Source organism: Priapulus caudatus, unplaced genomic scaffold (genome assembly GCF_000485595.1).
Source record: "Priapulus caudatus unplaced genomic scaffold, Priapulus_caudatus-5.0.1 Scaffold17, whole genome shotgun sequence".
NCBI lineage: Eukaryota > Metazoa > Priapulida > Priapulimorpha > Priapulimorphida > Priapulidae > Priapulus > Priapulus caudatus.
In genome coordinates, this window is record NW_014577078.1 from 1,362,118 (window position 1) to 1,384,756 (window position 22,639).

At 44.0% G+C, this 22,639-nt stretch overlaps 1 protein-coding gene across 3 annotated transcripts in view; it reads right to left on the minus strand.

Annotated features, from left to right (window-relative positions):
* The window catches only part of LOC106810757 (dual oxidase maturation factor 1-like), a 45,526-nt gene that overhangs the window by 5,173 nt on the left and 17,714 nt on the right, over positions 1–22,639 (minus strand). For all 3 annotated transcript variants that reach the window (XM_014814205.1, XM_014814220.1, XM_014814212.1), the window contains exons 5-6: positions 7,740–7,802; positions 655–808 (exon numbers count right to left, since the gene is read on the minus strand). In XM_014814205.1, the coding sequence (XP_014669691.1) occupies positions 655–808; positions 7,740–7,802 (217 nt within the window). The remainder of the gene's footprint in view (positions 1–654; positions 809–7,739; positions 7,803–22,639) is intronic.

Below are 22,639 nucleotides of genomic sequence, written 5' to 3' on the forward strand. Positions count from 1 at the left end.
CTACCTCCCGTCGTGTCGTCGTTCGGACGTAGTTCTAGAGAGAGAGAGAGAGAGAGACAGAGAGAGACAGATCGAGAGAAAGAGAGAGAGAGATAGAGCGCGCGCAAAAGGGAGACGGTGAGTCAGGGTAGGAGAGAGGAACCGAAGGAAGGATGTGGGTTAAGAAGGAGGAAGAAAGGAGGGAGAGGGGAGTGAGGTGGGAGGGAGGGAGGGAGGGAGCGAAGCGGGAGAGATGGAGAGAAGAAGAGACAGCAGTGAGGAAGGAATTTGTTTCGTCACTTTCAATTCTTTTCAGATCGCTTATATACGACATAACAACCATCCCCCAAACACAAATTCTGATAGCAACCTCAAAGTACACTCTACTCAAGATGGCTGTCGGAAGTCTAGCCACGGACAAAAACCAAATGCTACGGCTGTAGCGTTACGTCTTTTGAGTACTATCATAACGCTGCAGTACTTGCTAATGTAATTTCCATGAAACACGTAAAGCTGCACTCTCGGCAAAAGGCGCTTTTCCGCGAGCCATCAGATGATACACCGCCAGCGCACTTTACTGTAACATCTCACGATGTACTAATATCGCACATACTGTGGTTAAATAAATAAATAATAATAACAATAATAATAATAATAATAATAATAAATACGTACCAGAGTAGCATGTAGGAGTAGTAGCCAGCGGATCTATAACACCTTCCCCAAATAAAGCCCTCGTGATCCACGCTGAAATACTCTGCTACAGTGAGAATTGGGTAAGGCAGGCCTTTGACTAGCGCTGCCTTATAGCCAGTCTTTACGTCTTCAACTGCAACGGAAATAAATTATACTAAACAACGTAATGACGTTGGACAACTATGCGTATACTTATTTCTGCTTTTGACACGAAGCATTGGCTAGCACACTCGTTTGTTAATATATTCCACTACTACTACTATTACTACGCATGAGACGTGTTTACGTATTTACGCGAAATACTTTAATTATACACAATACAAAATTTATTAAGACAATTCAGTATACCTTAGTTTCGCCATAAAGTGAGAGCGCCAGTTATCGGTCCATTACGTTGCGAGGTTAGTTTCGTTAGCAAGGACGATAACGCTACCGAAACCATTTGCTGACTATATACCTATTATAATTTACTGTTTTACAAGTAATAATTATTGTTATTACACCAATGCGTTTCGCACAACGGTTGGGTAAGTAACGTTCAATGTTACCAGTCGCTCACACTTAAAAGCCTACGGCTACAAAATAACTTAATTAAATGGGCGGTGAATCTTTATGTGGTCGCGGCGCTGGGGAAGAAAACGGTTCCTTGACAATAGCCACACAGTTCTCTCTAATTTGAATGTAAACGGCGCCCCCATGTAATGGTTAGAACTCCGTAGAAAGGTGGTGGGTTAATTAGGTGCCGCTCTTCCCCCACGATTCGCGGTCGATAAAAATTAAACGAACAAAGAACGGGATTCATCCAATGCGCTGCGGTCCTGTTTTTGTGTCAGTGTGTCAGTCTAGACAGAATGCAATTTTAGCAGCTGAACACTGGGCAGAATTGATGACAGCTATAAACGCGTCCTTCGGAGTGTAGGTTAATTGCAGTCGTCGCGTTATAGCGGTGCTTAGCAGTCACCGTAGAAAGCGCTACTGCTGCACCCGTAACCAATGGCGTACATTGCATTCTATCCTCAGGCCGGGCTTCGTTTGAGGACGGTCACATTCCTTTTGTGATGTGACATTGGGGAGACACCGACGGGTCCTACTGCTTAGTATATAACCGGTCCGGACTGAAAGAAGACGTCTCGTTTTCGAAGGTGCCAGTTAAGTTATTCTTTACGACCCATTCGTAACGTCTTTTGACCTATTCGGTCCTCTATTCAGACAAGCTTGTCTGACCTTCGATCGATCATCAATCATGGCTGCTGTTGCCCCAGATGTCCACAACTGATCAAATTAACAACGATAAAGCCAAAGCTAACCTTTAGCAGTATACGAATTTCATTGAACCGTTCTTGTTCAAGAACAGACTTGTATGATTTTTTAACAACAACTCTGGCCTAGATTTTTACTAAAAAAAGTCATGAAGGTTTTAATCGATTGCCCCTGCATCTTTGTATCCTCTCTGTGTTGTCACGGGGACAATCCTTCTATCTAATAATAGTAATTGAGGTGGTGGATGAACAATGATTATTGGCCTTAGGCCTAAAATTCTTCTTTCTAAACGTTGCTTGGATACCAACTTACTTTTAGACAATTTTAACGTTTTATGCGTAATCATACACGATTCCCAACGTTTGGGTAAATAACACGCATTCTCTAGCTTCTAACGAACTGACTATGAAGATCTACTACGAACTTACTAACACAAGCATAAATATTTTCTCTAAATACACGGCTTTACCTGGTGCACTAGACAACGGCTACATTAAGGGTTAGGGTTAGGGTTAGCACAAACAACGGCGAGGGCATGGCCTTCGTAACATCTGTTAGTCGGAAACTTGTCATTTGGACTGGGAAGAAGACGAAACTAAACATAAATGTTCTCAGATAGATTACGCTTCTTTTATCAACCTTAACTTTTCTCTACTGCTTCTAATTGCTCATCTGTGCGGGCATTACGACAATGAAGGGCATGGGAACGTATAGCGACGGTTGATATCCAAATAAACATATGTCTCGAATACTGGTTCGAAAAACAGTTAGCTCTTTGTTTTTTACATATGAATTAATTCGCCTCTGGCTACTAATAGGTAAGACTTTGCCTGGTATTTAAAGTGAGTGCAACTTGTTTGCAAATATTAAATTTCGCGTATGATTTAGAATAGCATAATATTATAGAATACGATAAATTTTTTATGTACGAGTCGTTCAATGGTCTTATCCTCGAGTATTAATAATCAATACTACTATATATCGTAAATTTTATCATGTATATAATTTGTTCAGAAAAATCACTAAAGCGCGAAACAATAAAAGAATAATCAACTAGAGCACTCGGAGAGCACAGACCTCCGCCAAGGCAGCTGAATTCTCTCAATGTGAAATTTTTTATTAATTAATTAATTAAGTGGAAAAATTAATTAATTAATTAATTAATTAAATAATTAATTGGATCCGGATTAGTGCGAGCGTGCAGGTGGGGGAGGACTGTGGTTGCCCCTTAGCCTGTGTTTGTAAGTCTACAGCCAGCGCACCAAGCGGAAGTGAACTGTAACGTGCATGGTAACACACACACACACAAACCAACACTCAATGGCACGCCGGTAAAAACGCACCCGGCAGTTAGATGCGATATTGTATGACTACTAGGCACTTAGGATATGACTACTAGGCACTTAAAAAAAAAAAAACCCCTACCCTAACCCTAACCTAACCTAAACCCTAACCCTAACCTAACCCTAACCCTAACTTTTTTTTATTTAAAAAAAATTAAATTAAATTAAAGTGCCTAGTAGTCATACAATATCGCATCTAACTGCCGAGTGCGGTAAAAACATAACCTCCGCCACGCCCCTGGCGGAGGTAATTATAGGATGAGTGCACGTTTAGCGAATTACGTGTACGAAACACTATACTATTACTATACATATACGAACATATAAGTACTGATATTATAAAGGTGGAATTTTGCGATGACCAGCAGGTAAATATTTCATAGCATATTTTCTCAATTTTATCTAGCCAGTAAAGGCAAAACCCCTGTGCGGTCTCGCAGACGTCATCGTGGGGAAAATTGTTCTTGCCACCAGGGGGCGTGAATGACTGTGCTGCTGTATGTATTTCTGGGAGGCACGAATCGAATAACTAGGGTTTCTGCAGTGTCCTCACAAAAACAAAGCAAAAGCGACATGTCGTGAAGAATGACTGGAATCCTGAGGCCAGTAATTATTATTTTTAGCCCTTCCAGGGAGTAACTATACGTTTTAAACTGACACCCGAGTGTATCCATCGCTGTCATCATATATTTAATGTCACGTTATTTTAAGTGGTAAGAGCGTTGCATTTGAGATAGATGTGTAGTTGAGGCGATCCGATACGCGCGGGTCAGTAGGCGACTACTGAAGGTTGATTGCGTTGTAAACGTGCCAGTATACATCATGCTTATGGAATTACTGTAACTTTCTGTAAGATGCCGGCGCAGGCTAGTACGGTTCGCCCAGAGGCTTTTCCGCTACGCCCACGTACTATCAAGAGCGTATAAAAAAGAAGGGCGTACAACGGTGAAATGCTGAAACTATGTTGCAGTATTAGTCGAATTAATAAACTTTTCCCGTTTTATTTTGACGATTCTTTGCAGTATTATTGATCAGCTGTCCTACCTTGTTAATATAAAATAACCCGCATGTCCCTACGATGCCTCTACGCTGAGATAATGAGCGGTGAAAATCTGGTATTTTCGCCGAAAACCGACTCGTGATCATTTTTACTGCGACTGTCTCTCGTTTTGTGAACTGTATGTTGCTTCCGGTCGCCGCTGTGTAGCGCTGACTCGATACGTTATTACTACAGCGTTACTACATCCAGCGTAAGGGGCGGGTCATCACCATGGCGATAAATAACAAGACGTTTTTGTGGAGTAATGGCTGCGTCAATGACTGGAAATGCGAGAAAAGATAGTAGAAGGAAAATAAATTGTATTGTCAATGAATGACGGAAACACGCGAGGTTACCCGAAGCTATCGCCAGAACGAGAGGCAGTCGCAGCCACTAGGTATCTCGAGTCGGGTTTCGGCGAAAATACCAGATTTTCACCGCTCATTATCTCAGCGTAGAGGCATCGTAGGGACAAGCGGTTTGCTTTATATTAGCAAGGTAGGACAGCTGATCAATAATACCACAAAGAATCGTCAAAATAAAACGGGCAAAGTTTATTAATTCGACTAATACTTCAGCATGGTTCCTCAGCATGGCAGCACGCTCTCCTTCTTAATACGCTCTTGGTACTATATAGCACGCTAATCTTATCATCTCTCTTGTTCTCTCCGCACTTTGCGCGTCTGATGTGATGGAGCTAACCTGATTCCATTTTAACGCAATTCAAGAGGAAATCGATCGAAACTTACCAGAATTTTCTAGCTTTAAATGCGTTGCGTTGAAATAAAACAAAGGTTATCGGGTTAGGCGCGATGGAAATTTATTACGAATTCCGATTTGCTCGCCACGTAATTTGTACTTTATTCTAATCGACGGCGCCGTTTGTACGATTATTGTGGTGGCATTATCTCGCCCGTATCGACAGACAGGATGCGCACCCCCATGATTAAAGCAATTATGTAACCGTTTATTCTGCAAATATGACCTGATTATTAAGCAAGGTCATCATCTAAGATATTTTATCCGATTGTTTGGCTCCACTAGTGAGCATAGAGTTGCGCCATATATCGGTGTAGCATACTCTCCTGATACTATCTTTATCGGTTGTCCGAATTACCGGTTACCGATTCACCGGTTACGGAATTCGTATATCCTTATCTGATCGCTGCTTGCGATTAGATAAGGAATTTTCGCAATTGACCTTCGACGCGAGCGAACAGTGGCACATTCACATTCGGACAGTCTGCTATACTCACTTAGATGACTTAAATTGGAGCAGGCACGAAAGCGTTTCTTTTCTCGTTTGATTTTTTACGGGTTTAGAACAATATATACTTGTGTGTACGTGCATACGTGGGCGTGCGCACAGGCACTTGGAGCGTTTCAATAAAATATAATGCTAAATAAATACGAAATCTATTTACTACCAGTCTTAATGTTTCTATACTCTCTTTCACCTATTATTGCCGACAATTTCCTGTAAATACCGTCCAAATACTCATCTACAACAAACACTGGCTGCCGCCATTGCTGCCGCTGCACACTGACACATAAATATATATGTTTATATATTTATATAATATGTATTTATATTTATGTGTCAGTGTGCAGCGGCAGCAATGGCGGCAGCCAGTGTTTGTTGTAGATGAGCATTTGGACGGCATTTACAGGAAATTGTCGGCAATAATAGGTGAAAGAGAGTATAGAAACATTCAGACTTTGGTAGTAAAAATAGATTTCGTATTTATTTAGCATTAAATTTTATTGAAGCGCTCCAAGTGCCTGTGGGCGTGCGCGTATCTGAGTAGCGGTTGTTTATGAACGAGTGTGTGCGTTTGTGTATGTGCGTGTGTGTGTGTGTGTGTGTGGGTGTGTGTGTGTGTGGTTGGTGGTGTGCGTGCGTGCCGCTGCGTGTGCGTGTTGCGTGTTGCGTGTGCGTGTGCGTGTGCGTGTGTGTGTGTGCGTGTGTAGCTGTGTGTTGTGTGTGTGTGCTGGGGACAGCTGTGTGTGTGATCATTGTGTGTGCGTGCTGCATACGCGTGCGAGTATGTGCCGTGTGTGTGTGTGTGTGTGTGTGTGTGTGTGTGTGTGTGTGTGTGTGTGCCCGTACACGTGAATGTTCGTGCGAATGTGCGTGAGCGTTTGCGTTGGCGTGTGCTTCCGTTTTTACCGAATCTGCACCTGGCACAGGGAAACGACCGCAATTAAGTGCCATCAGTGTCGTGGGAAATGCTAGGTATGGTGGCATTGCGCAATGCATGTCACGACAAGACACTGGTGGTTACGGTCGGACGGTCGGACATCCGTATCCTCTCGTCGGCACGTGCGCTCGTGATCAGCTTATTACGCCGTCGGCATGCTTACCATAACTCAACGCCTACCATAGCGCCCGACACCTCGCAACGCCTGACGCCCGCCATGTCCTAGCCCACCTACCATAAACCACCTGGCGCTTAACATAACCCCATGTCTAGTAACCGTCGTACTTTTGCATGCTGATATAGATTCCCGCACTGATCTACCATTTTCGTAAAGAAAACTACGAATTTTGACATTATTGTACTGTTCTACTGTCGGCGATTCCCACATGATCGCGTTACGGGCTGGCTAGTGATTAAATATACATACATCGACACATACATACTATCACATAATAATGCATATTATGTAAAACAACATATATGTTGCTAAAAATGTAGCAAAACACAATAGGTAGACGGACGGTGAATAGACGGTTAAGCCTATAGCGCACACACCCGAGCAAAACTGAAAATTTTGTTTTCCAGCGTTTCGCGTTCTGCTCGGCGAGCAAGCGCACACACGCCACCCGACACAGCACACAGCTGAGCAAAACATACAGAAACACTGCATACAGCGCCGCTGTCACATGACATCAAAAATAGCCATCCAATAGACATCCAATTTTGTGTGCCATGTGATATTTTTAAGGATATTGATTGGAGACAGTCTGTGGCGTTTCACTGTGTAGCAGAACGATTGACGCACACACCCGAACAAAACGTACGCTCAGGCGAAAACACGCTCCGCGAATCAAACATTGCTTGTTCAGCGAAACACGCTCAGCTGAGCAATGTTTTTTGTTTCGGGAATCCGCACACAGCCACGAACATCGAGCGAAACACGTTTTGCTCCACGTTCAGGTGTTTTGCTCGGGTGTGTGCGTTATGCTTTAGCAGGCGAGTCAGAAACACATTTTACAGTTTACATTTTTACACATATGTATGGGGCGTGTAATAAATACCACAGACAGCGAGCGCGCGTGTAGGCGTTATTTTTGATAAAATGTCAGCTATGTGTCGTCGTTTAGTACGCGATTATTATTGCGACCATAAAGCTTACGACCGTATCTATGAATCGTCTGGCAATTCCTATAAGATATAGCATATATTTTGTATACGTACGGCCCAACCAGCTGATCCTTTCATTATAATACAGCGGGTCATCCACGGTGGACAGTGGTGCACCTGTAACGTAAAGAAATTCCACTTATTTACACATTTTCTATTTCTACGCTAACGATATAACGACGGTGGTAAACCACTGAGAATACAGAGAGTACTTGTTACTTGCTCAATACATGATGCATATATTCGGGGCGTTGTTCTGACAGTGCTAACGCCCAAACACGCTGTACATAATGGCATTTACACACGCCAAACCAAACTACTAATTATTATACTTTATTTTAAGTATTATAGCTGTTTTTTCCGTCTCAAATTCTCAATAACGCACATAGGGTCCATTGTGAGTACCGGCCGCGTGCCATAACAAAATAAGGATTTCAGGAAAGTAAAAAAAGAAAATGTTTTACTGTTCTATTACCACACCCAGTCGACCACTCAAGATTGTCACGCGCGCACGCACGCGCGCACGCACACACGCATATATATACACACAAAACGCTTCATAATTTTGCACATCATGATAAATTATTTTAAGTGTGTAAATCAGACTCAATTATATTTGCAAAAAGATGCGATATAAAGACTTAATTGTCAGAATTCCTATTTGCCATGAATGATTTGATCAGTGTAGGAAATTCCTTAGTTTGCAGTTTCATTTCAAATAAAATGCAGGACAGATAAATTATTTTTCATTTTGATAAAAAGTCAAATCAGTCGCGATTTGTAACATCAAAAAACATTCCTACCAGGTGTGCTTTCAGGAATTTACGTTATAATGAGAGCACTAACAGCAAAGCCCTTCACTTCTGCTCTTAGTTGGCACTTGACCTACTGATTGAACCGATAAGCGCAAATTTTTCTTGCACGGCGCTGTTGCAAGACAGCAATGTCTAAGTTCGTGAGTTCGTGACCACATGCTTACGCTGTCACACCAGTTCTAAGCTTTCTATCAGACTAACTATCAGGAGTTGTCACCCTGACACCAACGCAGTGGTATCAGCGCCGCGTGGACGAACGCACACAATGCCGGCCGCGCGTGGGAAATATGTTTGCCGACATTTTTACGAGGACGTCAATCAATACATCTATACTAGCTGACCAGCGACTAAATACCACAGTTTGTATTGTTAGCTTCTGTTGTTCGCAGTTCGTGCGTGTCGTTCCTTTCGTGAAGATTTTGTATCAGTGTTGTTGTCGTATTTGTTCTTGATGATAATGATGATGATACTGTTGCTTATAATGATGATTTTTACTGTTGCTTATGTTGCTGTTGTTGCTGTTATTTACCATCGGTACCGTCTATATAACGTATAATGTTTACATGCATCGTTGCAATGACGTCTATATGCTCCATAACCTCAACGAACACGGACAACATGACTTGCAACACTGACGACATGACATGGCGCAAACTCCACGACAGATGGCGCTCTCGCTCATTGGCTCAATCTACCACTGCCACAAGTAGATTTTCGGTTACAATTTGTAACGCTTTTTTACCACAAGTTTTACAGCGGCCAGGTTACTCGTATCCTATGTAATAAGATTTGTACTAATAAAAGTTGCAAAAGATATTAAAAATCCGACCATTATTTTATGAGAAATTTGATAAAATAGTGATACGAAATAGTGCGCCTATTTACTACTTAAAAATCATTACGCTGTTTACTAAACTAAAGGCGCGTTCACGCGGACGTTTTTGGCCCGAGCCTAATTAGGCCCGTGCCAGATTTGGCTCGAGCCGAGCGTTCACACGGACGTTTTTGGCCCGAGCCTAATTAGGCCCGAGCCAGATTTGGCCCCATCGAAAACGTCGGACCAGGCCCGAGCCAAATTTTAGCACCAGCTTTCGGCGAGCGGTAGAGAGGTAGAATCGGTTGAGCGGTAGATGCCGCGTGTGTCAAACGTGTACTTCGACGAAATCCAAAACAGTATAAAAATTCGAAAAATTTGACCAGGATGCACGTTTTCAAGAATGATAATGAAACTCGGAACGTAAGTAAACACTCTAAATAGTAAACAACGCCATCTCGCGACATACTGCCAAAGTATCTGTGAGATATTCGTGCAATAATATTTATTTTACTTTGAATTTGAATTTGACAGACAGTATTCACTTGCGTACGTGTGAACGCGCCGACTCAAACCGGCCCGAGCCAAATCTAGCCCATTTGGCTCGAGGCAAATCATGACCGTGTGAACGCGACTTAAGTTCACGTGTTTATTTAATATTTATCATGAATTTTTCGGATGCTTGCCAATATACCTAATTCTCAAACATTGTCTTCGATGTGTTTTTGCGTATTCAGCTTAAAACATCTAAATTTGTCCACCAACAAACATGCAAATCATAGAAATTTCTAATGTTTTGTTTGGCGGCGACTTCGCGGCCGTTGGATTGCCATTTGCTGGATTTCCCCAGAGCTCCGCCCATTTGAAAAATAGTGCTAGCATTGTGGCAGTGGTATCCTGAGTGTGCGAAGGGGGCGCTGCATGCAGTTTGGACATGGCGTATTCTCTGTTCCTCCTAGAATGCACCGCGCGATGCAAGGTATCACATTTTCGCAATAAATCATTGTGATCCGTATAATATAAACCGTGGCGCCGTCTCTATAAATCAGGTGTTGTACTAAATTAAATGCATTCAATCCAATTCTTCTTCTCCTTTATATCCCGCAGTATAATGCTAGCTATAACACATTTTCTTTGAATCATGCAGTACAATGGATAGTCATCGTCAACACGGAATTATGCTATTGCACTATTTCCATGAGAACGTAATGCTATTTTTGTATGTTACGGCGGGTTTGTTATGCAGTATTGTTGTTCGGGTGCCGCCACGTTTCCCGTAGTGCAAAATATAACACAATCGCTATATGCCACACGTTTAAACGAGGCTACCGCGTTTTTCTATATAATAGAATACATAGTACATAGCACAATATATAGTGCAATGCAAGATGTCACTCTTCGCCAGATACTATTTTCCACAAAAAAAGCCCAATTCAGGCCATCACGCCTACTCTATCGATTTTGCACTGAAATGCAGGTAAGCAACCTGATGCCCATTCTGCAAACACGAAATGTTCATAAATAGTTGACTTCACGTTCAGTAGAAATTTCCTATTTAAAATGTGAAATGGAAGTAAATTAATTGTCTAACAGTTAAACTACGAAGCGGGATCCGTGAGAGCAACAGCTTAAACAGAATCTGCCCGCGCTGGCATACTGACCCAGTCCGCCATTGTGTATGATAAATCGTGGCGTTGTCGATTCGCGGAACGCACCGGAGATCACAGATGAGAAAGTGAAAGTACAAAATCGCGCGTGTAATTCTACGCCAAATGCCTTAGTGATAATTTAAAAATGAACTTTCTCCTCCTCCTTCGGCGTGTGCGTGTGCTTGTGCGTGTACGTTACTGTGCGCATGCGTGCGTCTTTTGGCGCTGACTAGAATAGCAAGTGTTACGTCTTCGTCACAATGAAGGGTATATATAATTATTGGCCAAGGTTACCAACATTGTTCGTTTGGGTGCAATCAACCGCGTAGACCGTTTCGTTATGCATTCTCATAATGCAATTACGCACTTTCACTACCACGCGGTACGTGTCCGAAGATGACAGTAGGGGGGCGAATCGCCATACATCCGTGCCATATTAAGAATACAACCCAAGTGCTATTTGGGCAATTGCTCAAGGACAGGTCGTTTTGTCTCTTGGTATCAGAACAAGGCAGTGCGTAGGCCCCTACTATAGGGCTTAACAACGAAACTGTGTCAATTGAAAGCAACAGTGACAGAGGGGAATCGCGCACGAACAGTTTAGGTAAAGACAGAGTTTACATATAATTATGTGCTCTATAGTTAATAATGAATAGCTAGCTATATACAACCGCAAACGACACTTCGCATCATTATGGTTTAGTCTGGCTCCCACGGTCCTTGCATTCACGAGAGACTTATGTTTGTGGGTAAGGAAACCCATCTATAAACAAACTTGTCGGCACTTGGACGGCATCGCGATGGTCAAACAGAAATAATCAATGATATCGTCTCGCTCTATGTATATCAAACAACGTGATTAAAATAAATAAAGCTACTGTTATGTGGGCAGCCATCAACGCCGTACCCTATACACACCTACGAGTGCACGGCGCTTACAGAAGGTTGCATCACACCCGACCGATTCCGTATCTCCATCACACGAATGAAAAAATAAGTGGATTCGTCCTAGACGAGAATATATCCTGAATGATGGATGTATCCTATGCAGGAGATATAGCCAACAAACGCACTTAAAAACATTCCTAGTGATTAATGTGCCTGGTGGATCATACTTTTTATTGATACGTATAGCTTCCATTATGCATTTCAGTTTTTGTCCCGTATCAACGCATAAGTCCATTGGAGAGTGCCTTGAGACAATTTAATATACTGAAGTTTATATCAGGAATGAAAATAAAAATAAAAATTGTTTATTCACTCCTGCTAATATATATATATCTATATATCACTGTTGACTTATTTATCTATACTAGCTGAAACCCGCGCTACACGCGGGCTTAGTGACTGTGATGCATGTGTTACCAGTAGGCTACAGTAGTGTTATGTGTAAGGTGTGATATGGAGAGTTTAGTTGTTGCACATGTTTTTTTTTATGGTTGAGATGTCAATACAAATACATGTAGAATCATGCTTACACGTAACACATTAACAACCATTGGTTGGCAAAGTACACAGTGCAATACAGACACACCACGCACGCACGCAACGCACACACACCAAATGTGTTATTGCTATGTATGTAGGAAACTACTGGGTGATGATACGAACTCAAAAGTTGAATATAGTTAGTCGATATGGGCTTGTAGGTCGGGGCGACTGTATTAACACTTGGCTAGACTTGACGTAGCACGTAATTATTACGTGCTGCGCATGTTTCCACTGTGTGCGGACGGCGACCAGGTAATATTGCCGTGGTTGTGATCGCTTATTTTACGCATGTTTACTCTTGTGTTGAACGACGTAATATTACGTTGCCTTGTGATCGCCGCGCGCTTGTGACAGATCGCGTGTTCACCAACCCCTACAGCATTGCCGACTTCCAAAAAAATCATCTGCTCTGATGAAATTTATATGTGTGTAATCTAATATGGAAAACTATGGCCAAATTAGCTACTGAATAGGTTGAAGCGTGCGATGTGATACATGGGGTCTATTTCTACTTACATTAGGGGCTTTACACAAATCTCAGACCGACAGACACAGAAGTGTAGAACGCAGCATACACAGAACAACACCGAAATTGAACCCCCTGGTACTCGACAACAGAAACGAACCAAAACAGCGCCCCCTATTTCAGAGCAATACTTTACCTTTTTTGTTGTTGTCTTTTTTTAAGACCGAACAAAAACGGGTTTCAACGAGTATAGTTAGACCCGTCCCGTGTATATCATCTATCTTTCTGTGACTTTGGCGCTATTTGGATCCATAACTGACGGAGGCTTGATTAACATACAACATTCAGCCGAATTATAGTAAGATATGCATTCCAGTATTTACTCTACACGGGGCATCCCTTTACTCTAAGGTTCTAGGGTTATTTCAGTTAATTAGGGTTAAAAGATGCGCTACATAAGGTCATGGTTCATCGACCATTAGATTTTGTTTTTTAAGTTTTAAAAACCAACGACTACAGATTCTTACAGGCGACCGGTAGCGCACACTCAAAGCGCACGATCTGAAAATGTTCGCGCAAACGACTTTTTAGCAAGGGCACAGACGAGGGGTGTTCGTTATTTATTAATTTAAAAGCTAAAAGGATTGATAATATCGTATAACGACATTATAGTTTCAGGTAATATGATGAGATAAATTTGTCTAAATGAACATCGTTTGCGTTAATAGCATTTAGGTTATATATTGCACCTTTGCTGATTAAGCCCTCGGTCTGCTAACGTCAAAATATATTGGGGAAAATGCCTTCAACTGTCGGGTGGTGCACGCACGGCTGTCAATGGCGCCGTTTCAATATTATCTAGGTAACAAGTACGTGTGGTATAGACGATTTGTTATACAGTAGGTACAGTGGTAATGCAGTAAAATATTAGAGCTCTAGGTATTCTTTAATCATATTTGCAACCTGTTTCAAAACCCATCTATCCATCGAGACTTGCCCTCTAAGAAATGCAGCGAACTGTTATCATCGCCCTCACCCTCACCCGCCCGCGTCACCATCACCCGCCGCGTCACCCATCACCCGCCGCGTCACCGCTCACCCGCCGCGTCACCCTCACCGCGCCGTCGACCACAGCCGTCCGGTCACCTTCACCGCGCCGCGCGTCGACCTTCACCGGCGTGCACCCTCACCCGCCGCGTCACCTTCACCGCCGCGGCACCCTCACCCGCCGCGTCACCCTCACCCGCGCGTTCACCCTCACCCGCACCGTCACCTCCGCCGCGTCACTCACCCGCCGCGGTCACCTCAGCCGCGCGTGCACTCACCGCGCCGCGTACACCCTCAGCCGTCGCCGCGTCACCCTACCACCCGGCGTCCCCTCACCCGCCGCTGTCAGCCTCACCGCGCCGTCACCTCACCCGCCGCAGTCACCCTCACCCGCCGCGTCACCTCCCGCGCGTCACCTTCACCCGCCGGTACCCCCCCCCGCGCGTCACCTCACCCGCCGCGTCACCCTACCCGCCGCGATCACCCCTCATTCCGCCGCGTGTCAATTACCCGTCACCGCCGTGTCACCTGCACCCGCCCGTGTCACCCTCACCCGGCCGCGTCACACCTCACCCGCCGCGTCACCCTCACCCGCGCGGTCACCCTCACCCCGGCGTTCACCCTCACCCGTCGCCGTCCACCCGCAGTCGCCGCGGGCGTCATTTACCTATCCACCGCTGTCACCCCTCACCGCCGTGGTCACCTTCACCGCCGGCGTCACCCACACCGCGACGCGTTCACTTACCCTCACCCGACCGCGTCACCCTCACACCGCCGGCCGTCACCCCTCACCACCGTGCTCACCCTTCCACCTCGCACCGACGTCACTACTCACCCGCCGCGTCCCCTCACCGCCGCGTCACCACTCACCCGACGCGTCACCCTCACCGGCTGCGTCACCCTCACCCGCCGCGCGTCGATTACCCTCACCCGCCGCGTCACCCTACCCGCGCGTTCACTTTCACCCGCCGCGTCACCCCTCACCCGCCGCCTATCACCTTCACCCGCGCGCGTCATTACCCTCACCGCGCCGCGTCACAGACCCGCCGCCGTTCACCCTCACCCGACCGCGCGTCATTATCCCTCACCCGCCGCGTAACTTTCACAGCCCGCGTCACTTCACCCGCCGCGTTCACCTCACCGACGCGCGTCATCGCCCTGCACCGCTGGCAGTAATCAAGAATGCTTAACGGCGGCGTAAACGTCGCCGCGGACAGTGGCTTATTGGTTACAAGTCCCGCCTTGCCCGAGCAGCGAGAATTTCTTTGCTGCTAATTATCTGAGACCTGGATCTGTATCCTTTGAGCCGCGTCATTATCTTCGAGCCTCGTCCTCACCGCAGAATTGCTGTCAAGGTCGTTCTGGTGTGTCTTAATGAGCACTCTAACGGTGCCACCATTACGCCTGTTTCAATGTGCTGTTTAGACACTTCTACCAATGCGCCTAGTTCCGAAGGCAGACCACATCGCATGCTGCTATGCTTCTCGGGAAACTCGTCAAGCGAATATTTGGGGAATTGATTGCTAGCCGCGGTTTCAGCTAATTTTTCGTTGCTCCTCCTATAGATCTGATTTTCACGTGTTGTTTGCTGATGTCGATTGCAGCGCATTCACGCAGGACATCGGAGACACCATCGTGATTGCAATTTCTATTACATCTACTATGACACACACTATTACATGCACGGTTACATAAATAAACACTTATTCATAAATTTTCATGTTTTCGCCCTGTTAGTTTGTTGGTTGGTTGCCTGTCAACAGGATATCCAAAAAGTTAGTGACGGCTTTGATGAAAGTTTTCGGCTGCGGGTTGAGTCCTTGGCCAAGCAACCAATTGATTTCGAATCCGGATCTATTCTATCTATTAAATAATGTAACATAATGCATTATAGATTAACACAATGTAGCACGCGCATTGTACAGTAATGCGAGTACAGTCTGCAGAATAGTAGAGGATTCTGCGCCTAAAATATGTATGCACATAATTTAGGATGAGGATATCTCAATTGGTTATAGGCTAATATGACCCAAGCGAACAACTTGGCAATGTGTGCCAAAAATCTTTATCCGGGGCGAACAGCCCGGAAAATGACACGGCCTTTTTCTCAGAAGTCTACTACGACATAGCGTATTTCTAAACGTTGGAGGCTTACAGATTTTCTGAGGTGCTCCAAAATGTTCAGAATGGCAGTTACATGCCTATTAGAAGAATGTTGAATTGAATATTTCAGGAGGAAAATGAGCTAAAACCATTAGGTCAACTTCCATTACCATGCAAAACAACTAACTACGCTACTTACTGGAATTGCCATATATTATAACAGTGGATATATCCTCTCCTAAATTATGTGCATATACCTTACTAAGAAGTTCCCACTCCTTACGACTGCTACATGCGAACGGTGGATTTGTCGTGAAACACCACCAGGAACGTAGATGCGGAGTGCACGTCCCTTTCCTACAACCGCCCTTCCAAAGTAAATGGCAGGCGGAATAATTTGGAGCGCGTCATCAGGGAGAAGGAAGCAGTTGCTCCTTGGGCACATCAGTCAAGCATAAAAAAGACAGTACGTTGACCTCCTGAAGGATGAAGAGAATGATTATCGAAGGAGAACTCTCACTTCACCACGAGTTCAACCGAGATAATGTTAACTAGGATAAGTTGGGATGGTGCAAGACATAGAAGAGTATCTCCTGAAGGTATGCGAGCCTCTCAGCAAGACCAGGTAGCGCTGAGAATGTTCTCACTGGAGAAATTGTGACCGACGTAAACCTAGACAAGTTGTTGTGCTGATATCGAAGGAGGCAGTGCTGCATGTGCTAATTTATCGATGATACGACTCAGAAATTTAAGTCGATATCGTTACACTCAACTATTAGCAAAAGATTAAGTGTTAGGTCCTCAAGCAGTTAAGACCAGCTTAGAATTTGGCTCCCAAAGCACATCAAAAATGGAGAACAATCCATAAGCTCTCATGCTTTATTGAGGATGTGTGTCACGGTGGGTTCACTGTTGAAGAACTACTCCAGGCATGAGATCACCAAGCTCTGGTTCTCTTGGTTAACAGATGGCGATTACTTGAGAAGAGTCCAAATCACAACTTCGGGACGTGAGCTTGGCTGAGGTTTGCCCACTGATGATAAAAAAGGGCAGAAACTCCAAGTCACACCACGCCATCGTTGCGACTTCATGCCTGTGGCTGAGAAAGGTTCCCTTAATAGAAGGCTTTTTGATCCGCCCATCCAAGAACAGTTCATGACTTTGCTATTGCCTTGACTCTAATGGTCGAGCAAGCGCTGCACAACTGATATGAGATTCACATCGTTTTCTGGACGCTTACGCGAGACAGCCTCAAGAACTGAGAGCAGAGGGAGAGAAGAGGGAAAGGTCAAAGAAATGGTTGTCCTATTGATATCACCGAACCAAAATTGCGTTTTGCCATGATTCTATGGTGAGTGGCCTCCCAATACCAAGGGCACCAAACTCTATATCTTGGATATCACCACAGGCATGGTGGTGTCAGCTGGGTGGTGATCTCCATTCCCGTTGGCTCAACAGCACACTGAGGAAGCTTGATGATAGGATGATGTTCCATGTGCAGGACATTCTAAGCACGGTCAGGGAGCTACAGTCCTATGAATGCTGTCCATCAGGTTATGACCACAGATTTCTTGTGTGTGCCTGTGTATACACATTACAGTCAATTGGAGAGCATCTTGGCGCTCCAATACCGTCTGTCGCGATCCGCAACTCAGGAGTAAAGATTCAATATTACCACTCCACGATATCTTGCCATAGCGTTAGGAGGCGAGCTGTCTAAGTGTTCTCCAGCACTCCATGCGCGACTGGGTGCTATACAACCAGCAAAGGTATCAACTAACTTTCAGGCCCAAACGTGTCGCAATAACCGGAAATTCCTCGTAATGATCCTGCATTTCGACTGTCCACGGGCTAACAAAAAGCGCATGAAAAGGGCGCGAGACATTCTTGGTCAAATGTCTCAAACCATCAACAGACCTAAGACATTTGAACGACCCTGGCGTTTTTTTCTTTTTGCCCCCCTGCATTTGATAGCAATGCCCTCAAGATAGACTTTGACGAGAGCCACTTGCCACCTCAACTAATGAGAAGCAAACATATCCATTAGAGCTGATGCACAGCAGATAGTGTGGAATGTCAAGCCCATTTAGCGATGCGCATTTGATATGATGCGCAGCTTATGCGTTTGATGTAAGAGTAGGCAGTTTATTAGTCCCTGAGATTGGTCATCTCAACGAACCCGACGACTGCACATCCTTGGCACGAGGCGTGCAAACGGTGGTGCTCGCAAGAATGGCGTTATCCCTTCATGTGTAGTGGGATCAACGTGTGGCAGAGTACTGCAAATGCAAGGGAGCGGATTGCCTGTAAAACCCTACACTGGACATAAAACTGCCTCATCCTCCTCATTCGTGGACTCTGTGTGTTACTCTTCGTGTTCCTGCCCATATGTTTACTGGGACGAATAAACGGAGTACGAGTGAGCGTGAATGTGGGCTGCTTAAAAGTTGTATGGTTAGCTGTTTGCGGCAATTCCCTGCTGATCTTTTGAAACATCTCTCCACGCCTCCCTCTATGGAAGACATCAATATGTTCTAACTCTGATCTAAGTCCGGAAAGTTTAGGTTAAGTATAAATATGGGTATGGCGGATTACCAGTTATGAAAGGTAGTTAGTTGTTTGTAATGGTATAGGTTGAACCTCGGGCCATTTTCTCGGAATATTCTAATTTTTACCTTTCTATGACACCCTAGACATTAATGGCCATTCTAAACATCTTCTGGACTTCAAAAAATCGTAGCTCAACGGTTAGGAAGATTACAGCTATGTCGGGTACGTAGCACTTCCGATGAAAAAGGCGTGGTCATTTTTAAAAAAGGAGGCGTGAGTCATTTTCGGGCTGTTCGCCCCGGATAGATTCTTGGCACAGATCCCAAGTTGTTCCTTGGGGTCAGTATTAGCCTATAACAATGAGACTATCCTCTCCTATTATGTGCCCATACATATCTTAGCCAGGTCGCTTAGCTAAAAGCGATGCATCCCGCTTTAATTATGCTAGCTGCAGGGCCTCGTGAATTAATGCTGCTGCGAGGGGCCCGTTTATGAATGTTGGCTGCGGGCGGCGTTATAAATGATGTTGCTTGCAGGGGCGTTTAATTATGTTGTGCAGCGCGGCCAAGTATAATTTTTTCCGTTTGTTTCCCGTTTTTTCGCTTAGATGAGCCTCGGATGTCAAATCCAATGTGCCCATGCCATTCAGCACCAAAATTTACCTCCTTAGAACGTCTTTTGACAGTTATAGTCTCCGTATTGATTTGCATCGAGAACAGACAGACGACAATTCACGAATATTGTAGTTAAGATAGTGCGCACGTGCATGGTAGGCAACTTTTATAAAAACACTATTTAAAAAGGTGGGAAAGACTTCTGAATGCTGCGTCAAACTGAATCGACTTGCCAAAAAAGTAAACTAAAGCTATACAGCAAGGCAAACTCATAGCTACCAGAAACTCAAAATGAACGCAGACACTTCCTAAAGACAAAATCAAAACTGCAAATGTCATCAACTCTATATTGGATGTACTGCAAGATGGGGGAGGTCTGTTACCGCTGTGGGGCGAGGGTTGCTATCTCGATTGCTTGTTTGTATGTAGCCTATTTTCATTTCATTTTCATTCTACCTGTGGTTTCATTCACGAGCCGCACAGCATATCAATGCATCGTGGCTGCGCTTTCAGATTCCCCTTGATTGCGTTCATACAATTCACGTTTAAGCCGATTGTTAAATTTCTCTCTCAAATGCCACAGGCGAGATGTGAAAGTGATGTGTGGTGGGTGTGTGCGTGTTGTGTGTGTGTGTCGTGTGTGTGTGTGTGTGTGTGTGTGTCGTGTGTGAGATGTGTGTGGCTTACGTGTGTGTGTGTGGTGTCTTACGGTGTGTAATATATCAAAAATAGTCTAAATTGTACAGTAGCTGGATGTAGGTTAATAATAAATGTATGGGAGCAACGCACACAGGTTTTCGGTGTACATACCCGAAAGTTATAACATTCTTTACGCTTTAAGTTAAGACGATTACTTTAATGTGCTGTGGCATTATTTTCGCAGTAGTCAATTAGCGTATGTAGACACACGGTTGCCGGCCAGATTTCATTGTTTACATAAGTAGCATCGCATAAGGCTATACTATGTTACGACTTTATGAAATGACTTGCATGTTTACAGATAACACCGAAATGAAGCAAGTCACGGGGGGCAGGCGTCATCGAACATTCCTCTGGAAACGAGATTTCTGTCTGCAGGCAGAATATTGAATAAGTTAAACTTTGCCACGGATTTTCTGCCGAGAACGAACATTTTGTCGCCTAAAACGTTCCCCTCGACGTCTGTCACCGTTTTAATGACTATTCACACATTTCTACGTACACTCGTGCCATGGCATAGCGCCTCATGAACCTTCGAGCTAACTAATGACCTTCGGATGACAGACGTGTATGTAAATCCTCGAAATTAGTCATGGACGCTTAACTTTCCGCTTTTCCCGCATGATATAGCTCTAACTAGTTAATCTTATCTGCTCACCATTAGAATGACCGACATCGCCTGCTCCTAAGCGGACAGCATACGTTTATCTGAGAGTGAGGAGGGTATTGCCAAGTGCTGATAGCATTCCTTTGCTTCGAAACAGCGACTCTAATGAAAAACTCCGATGTATCCGAACAAGGTTCCTCTACTTTGAATAATACTTCCATAATGAAAATATATTTTCAAATGTGCATTAAAATACGAAAATAATGGCCACTTTCTAAACAACATGATTTCTATAACAAAGCCCACGTGGTATGCTTCATCAACAGATGAATGCCCATCAAACTTGATTCTTACGTGGTGCAACAAACAAGCCGCCACGTAAACTTTCGTAGAGATATACAATTCTGTTAAAATGGTATTGGCCTGTTATTCCATTAAGATTTATCTTATAATACATTACAGTGCAATTGCTCAAATTTGGGCAAATGCGGCTGGCTTCGCTATGGCTGTCACAGACAGATTGATTCAATGCGGGTGCATTCTGGCTCGCGCAGCTCAAATAATGCTTAGTTAACAGACAGCATTGTTAGACTAGTTTCTTTAGCTGTGGAAACATGACCATGAATCCAATAGGAGGCACAAGCTGACAGTTGTATTTAGTCCATTTATTATATACGATATATATACTTATATATATAATATAATATTATATATAATATAGAGAGAGAGAGGAGACGGCGAGAGAGAGAGAGAGGAGGATATTAATGACTATATAATCCAGAGTAGACCGAATACCAATCTATGTTATGTGTTATGGATCTATGTGAAGGTTTGCAATGTAGATACCCAATGTTCAACGAAAGAGGAAGACACCCAGCGGCAATGTGTATTGGCATTACGGAACCGGATATCGTGCTATAGGCCAATGATCGATATAGCCGCCTACAGAAGAATATTTATATATCAACTGACAGAACGCGCAATTTGGGCAAATGACTGCCCAATTTACAATCATATTTGTTCATACATTGACCATATAATTTTTAATATCAAATTCAGATTAAGTTGGAATAAATAGGATGACTTGTCTAGGAGGCAAGACGAGGTCGAGAAGGGAGCGAGGCGGACGATTGAGATCGAGAGGGCCAACGAATGTGTGGAGAAGCGGAAACAGAGGGCAGCACAGTGGAAGATGTAGGAAGAAAGTTCCCTTCTCTCGGTACCTCAACCCTTTCAAAGTAAATTCTGCCTGACTCGTATCTATTCCTCTGCCTTACCCTTGATTACCTCTGATCTGTCCACCTAACTGATCTTTCTCTCTTTTCGCTTTTTTCCACTCCATCTAAGCCGCATAAGCAACTTCCTCTTTCAGTGACCTCCTCCCCTTCCCTGATCATCTGGCGTTCTCCTCCTTCTTCTACCCTATAGACTTCTCGACTGCATCCATTTATCTCCTATACTTCTAGTCGGTGTATTGTTTGATCCTGTATATGTGTTGATTACTTGTGTGTACGCTGTTGAAATTTTTAGAGTGGCTTTCGGACGTTGTCGGTAACTTTACGCCTTTCGGTCATTAATTTGGACCATCCCTTCATTGACGTAGATAACATATCTATGTACGCAGGATGAAACGACGACGGTTTCAGTATAATATTGATGTGAAGGATCCTGGATCACGATTTGTTCATCGTTACAGTTGACGTGGCAATTGAGATCACGTTGACTGATCCATAAATTGAATGGTGTGTTTCAGTCACGCGTACGTTTCAAAGGAGCGATCATAGATCTTCGTGTGTGTTGTGCTGTATTGCATCAATGATAACTATTAAAATTTCTAAGTAGATTATTCTATAGCGTCACTTTTAAAAATATAGGTGTCATGCGTCCTACAAAAACTGCGCACACGTATCTTAACTCCGTTTTGGCTATATGCAGTATAAATACGTACCGGTATTGGGTTGCCACCTGGTACGATAAGTATTGAACTGGATTACTATTATGACAGGACCTGCTCATTAAACTTAATTGTAATAGCTTTAGAGGCGGATGCTGAGTTCGTTCCTCTATGCTTGCAACCATGTGAGCTCCAGATTACATCC